Here is a 2,500-nt window from a genome sequence, read left to right as displayed (position 1 = left end):
GGGGAGCGTGTGTGTGTGTGTGTGTGTGTGTGTGTACACAACTGTGAGCTGTGGCTGATGCTGTTCTCTCTCTCCGGCAGGGGCATCTTTTATCAGGGTTATCAGTGCAGTAAGTGTGGAGCAGGAGCCCATAAGGAGTGTCTGGGCAGGCTGGACATCTGTGGGAAAAACCCAGGTGAGCAGCCACACGTGTGTGTGTGTGTGTGTGTGTGTGTGTGTGTGTGTGTGTGTGCACGTGCTTATCTGTACAGCTCTATAACTCTATAACTGCTGTGTGCGTACGTGCCTGTGTGTTTGTGCATGGCACCATATTCTCACTGTGTGCTTGCGTGTGCATGTTTCTGTATCTGTTTGCGTGCATGCATGTATGTGTGCTCGCCTGTAGACACTGCTATGTCCCAATCCCACTCGCACATGCAGGCACTCATGCGTGCACACACACACAAACAAACACACAAGCAGACAGCACACCTGAAGGGTGCAAATATAGCAGCCTCATTTTACATCTGACTAATAGGCAAAGAACGTAATTTGTCTTCAGGTATTTTAAGGTAAATTTACGACCGGCACGCACCCTCTGAAAACCATTCATCATTCAGGCTCATGCACACTTTTTCAGAGGGGGTTTAGAAGTTTTATGTAGCCTGTTTTAAAGCCCCAAAATGACAAAATAAAGTGTGTCAGAGCACTGCGTGAAGTGTGAGTGTGTGGTGCGTGAGAGGGCGGTGCGGAGCGGACTGCAGTCGTGTTTACACTGGAGGTGGGGTGTGTGGGTGTGTGTGTGTGTGTGTACTCCAGCAGGGCTTGGGGCTGCCTCTCAGACAGCAACACTGAGGCGGCGCGGGTGTATGGCAGGCCAAAGCCGTGAGGGTGCTGCTCAGAGAATAGCAAACAGGCCCAGCGAGCTTGTCACACAGTTTGACTTGTGTGTGGGTGTGGGTGTGTGAGTGTGGGTGTGTGTATCTGCATGTGTGTATAGGGGTGTGTGGGTGAAGGGTGCATGTCAACCGGTATGTAAGTGTGTGAATGTGTCTGTGCGTGTACAGTATGTGTGTATGTGTGTGTATGTGTGTGTGAGGGCGGGGGAGTGGGGGTGGTGAAGGGTGCATGCAAGCGTATTGGTGTGTGTGTGTGTGTGTGTGTGTGTGTGTGTGTGTGTGTGTGTGTGTGTGTGTGTGTGTAAGTGTGCATGAATATTTGTATTGTTTGTTATTTATTGTTTGTAAGCATTTTGTTTGTTGTGGCCTTTTGCTCATGCCCTGATCTAGAAGCGTACCATATTTGTCAGTGTGAATGCAGAGTGTTTGTGTGTGTGTGTGTGTGTGTGTGTGTGTGGGTGTGTGTGTGCGTGTGCGTGTGCGTGTCCATGTGTGAGTGTGTCCGTGTGTGAGTGTGTGTGTGTGTGTGTGTGCAGTGCATGATGGCACATAGATGTCTGCACTCAGTTTGCTCTGTGTGTCTGAGCGTGCTTATCAGTGTTTGCTTTTCTGTGTATGCCTGTGTGTGTGTGTGTGTGTGTGTGTGTGTGTGTGTGTGTGTGTGTGTGTGGTGTGTGTGTGTGTGTGTGTGAGTGGGTAACAGATGCCTGTTCTTGTTGGCATTGGACTGCCAGGAATGTATTTGTGTGTGTGTGTGTGTGTGTGTGTGTGTGTGTGAGTGTGTGTGTGTGTGTGTGTGTGGTTGTACATGTTGGTGTGTGCATTTGTGCGTAAGCAGGCACAGATGCCTGTGCCCGTTGGCTTTGGCCAGACTGGAAGAAGAAGGTGGCATCGCTGCAGGAGTGAAACAGCTGGACACACCTGGGCACAGCTGGCCACAGCTGCATGGGCCTGATTACTGCGAGAACACAGGGGGCTGCTGGGAGGTGGCAGCGACTCGTTCAGTCAAAACCCAAACCCTCTTCACAAACTCAACGTCATCTTACACACCGTCTCATAGCAATAACACATGACCGTATAGCACCATAAACAGCCCTTTTTTTACATAGATGCATTATTTTACAAAAAAATTACAAATTTACCACAGTTATGGGTTCTTAAATTAGTTTTCCTGCTAATTCAAATGTTGTACCGTATTTATCTTACTCATTAAGACAAACATTTATGTTCAAACTGCATTGATGGTGATGAGAGTGGATAGTCTGTCCAGAATCCATTTCTAAACCTACAAAATCATCCAATTAGTCAGTTAGGATAAGTCAGATTACATCCATGTGCTGATTATGCTTTTACAGTGGTTTTCCCATGAAAATCACCGGTCTACCGCTATCGTTATTTACGGTGTACTTCTTTCTCACTAACTCTATTTTCCTCTTCTCTCACTCTATTTTTGTTTTCATCTCTCTTTCTCTCTCTCTCGCTCTCTCTCTCTCTCTCTCTCTCTCTCTCTCTCTCTTCTTCTCCCTTCCTTGCAACCCTCTTTCGTTCTCTTGAAAGTGCACCTTTGTGTAATGGGACAAAGTTCAGTGCGGGCTAGTTAGCTGTAGGCGGGCTCAGTCGTC

General features: G+C 47.9%; 1 protein-coding gene across 2 annotated transcripts in view; it reads left to right on the top strand.

The window, feature by feature from the left end:
* LOC105889255 (guanine nucleotide exchange factor VAV3) overlaps positions 1–2,500 on the top strand; it is a 77,147-nt gene that overhangs the window by 50,645 nt on the left and 24,002 nt on the right. For both annotated transcript variants that reach the window (XM_031584365.2, XM_031584366.2), the window contains exon 17: positions 81–175. In XM_031584365.2, coding sequence (XP_031440225.1) covers positions 81–175 — 95 coding nt within the window. The remainder of the gene's footprint in view (positions 1–80; positions 176–2,500) is intronic.

The sequence above is a fragment of the Clupea harengus genome, chromosome 17 (genome assembly GCF_900700415.2).
Source record: "Clupea harengus chromosome 17, Ch_v2.0.2, whole genome shotgun sequence".
In the NCBI taxonomy this organism is placed as follows: Eukaryota; Metazoa; Chordata; class Actinopteri; order Clupeiformes; family Clupeidae; genus Clupea; species Clupea harengus.
This window is presented reverse-complemented; position numbering and strand designations above follow the sequence as displayed.